The sequence below is a fragment of the Cyprinodon variegatus genome, unplaced genomic scaffold, assembly GCF_000732505.1.
Source record: "Cyprinodon variegatus isolate N-32 unplaced genomic scaffold, C_variegatus-1.0 Scaffold687, whole genome shotgun sequence".
Classification (NCBI taxonomy): domain Eukaryota; kingdom Metazoa; phylum Chordata; class Actinopteri; order Cyprinodontiformes; family Cyprinodontidae; genus Cyprinodon; species Cyprinodon variegatus.
In genome coordinates, this window is record NW_015151140.1 from 199,853 (window position 1) to 201,625 (window position 1,773).

At 44.3% G+C, this 1,773-nt stretch overlaps 1 protein-coding gene across 1 annotated transcript in view; it reads left to right on the top strand.

Moving 5' to 3' along the window:
- The first annotated feature begins 23 nt into the window (after positions 1-23).
- Positions 24-1,773, top strand: part of LOC107097345 (uromodulin-like) — a 4,788-nt gene continuing 3,038 nt past the window's right edge. The window contains exons 1-6 of the mRNA XM_015394469.1: positions 24-177; positions 265-452; positions 615-763; positions 854-1,093; positions 1,191-1,353; positions 1,505-1,594. Of these exons, the coding sequence (XP_015249955.1) occupies positions 24-177; positions 265-452; positions 615-763; positions 854-1,093; positions 1,191-1,353; positions 1,505-1,594 (984 nt within the window). The remainder of the gene's footprint in view (positions 178-264; positions 453-614; positions 764-853; positions 1,094-1,190; positions 1,354-1,504; positions 1,595-1,773) is intronic.

Below are 1,773 nucleotides of genomic sequence, written 5' to 3' on the forward strand. Positions count from 1 at the left end.
AGTTTGCATGTTTTCAGAATAAAATGTCACTTTCCTTCCCTGCAGCCGAGCCTCAGGCTTTTTGCCAGGACAAGCTCTGCGGTGATCATGAATTCTGTGGCAACAAGCATAGTGGGAAGCCTGGCTGCCTCTGCAGAGCCCTTTTTGCCTCCAAGTACAAAGTGTCTGGCACTCTGGGTGGGACATTGCTGAGAAATACACAATAATACTGAGTCTTTGGGAAAAGACATAGATCAGAGTTTTTAAAGATGCTTTAATTCCCAGGTGAGCCAGCGGTCTGCAAGCAGAACTCTGGTTCCATCACTCTTGTTGGCTGCCTGCTAGAGGAAAAAGGCATCGACTACTCAGTGTTGCACCTCAACGACCAGAGCTGCAGGGGCGTGATGGACGAGGAGAGCCACACAGTCACCTTTAGCTTTGACAGCAGCAATACCTGTGGGACGGAGATCACGGTGGGATCATAGATTCATCCCTGCATTCCTCTTTTTTGGAATCATTTTGTGTTTCTTGTCAATCTTCTCATCCATTGGGTTCAATAATATAACCAAAAAGCAAAACAAGAGATAACTGCCATTTATCTCCAAGTTAAAATGAATGAATGTCTGATTCTGCAGAGAAATGGCAGCCAGGTAAACTACGAGAACACCATCATGACCCAGAACAGCTCTGATGTCATCACTCGCCATGATCAGGTGTACATCGACTTCTCCTGCCACCATACTCAACCTGAGATAAAGGTGGTGGAGCTCAGAATTAAAGACAAGTGAGTGACTGCAGGCAACTTTTGTTTCAGTCATGATGGAAATGTTTTCAGCGAGTTTAATAAGCCTCCATGTGTTTGGTTGCTCTGCAGCTCTGTGGTCCAGCACATCAAATCTGGAGAATGGAGCTACTCTGTGTCTATGAAAGCATATGTGAACGCTGGCTACACAAAACCTATCGATTCTGCTGTGCTGCTAAACCAGAAAATCTGGGTGGAGCTGAAGACCGACGGACTGGATGCTAACACGGTTGCCGTGGTGATGGACTCATGCTGGGCAACCAGCCAGGAATCAGACAGCAGCAAACCAAGATATGACTTGATTAACGATGGGTGAGAGGCAGACATGTAAAGCGAAAATGATGAGAATCATAGACGTGTTTTCAGATTGGGCTTAAAGACTCACATCAAATGTTTTTATTTATCCCAGCTGTGCTAACCCAAATGACGGGACAGTGGAGGTGGAAGCAAACGGAGAAGGAACCTCCTGCTACTTCTCTTACAACATGTTTGAGTTCTCTGGGAGCGCTGGTGAAGTCTACCTTCACTGCAAACTGCAGCTGTGCCCCAAACAGCAGAACAACTGTATTCCGGTGAAAAAACTATCCAAACACATTTCCCTTCATTACTTATAGGAGCACTGATGGTTTTAAATGCAAAACTAAACTGAGTCTTCTTAGTTTGTGAGAAGATAATTCTTCAGGAAATGCAGAATTGTAATGTTTCTTTGTGATTTTATGTCAGGATTGCTCCGGTGGATTTAGGAGAAGACGAAGGTCTGCGACTCTCAGAGATGGAGACCCAGGCTTCATCAGCCTGGCCTGGATTCATTAGGCAAGACGCTTTGTTTTTCTCATGCATTGTCAGAGCTGTCACTGTACCTCAGAAGCTGAAAATGGCAATTTAAATAAGCTATTCTTTAAAATAAAGAATTTAGGTATTTGTTAAAGGAATAGTACACCCAAAACATGATTAGCCTTCATTTTCTACTCACCCCCATGCTGAACAAAACT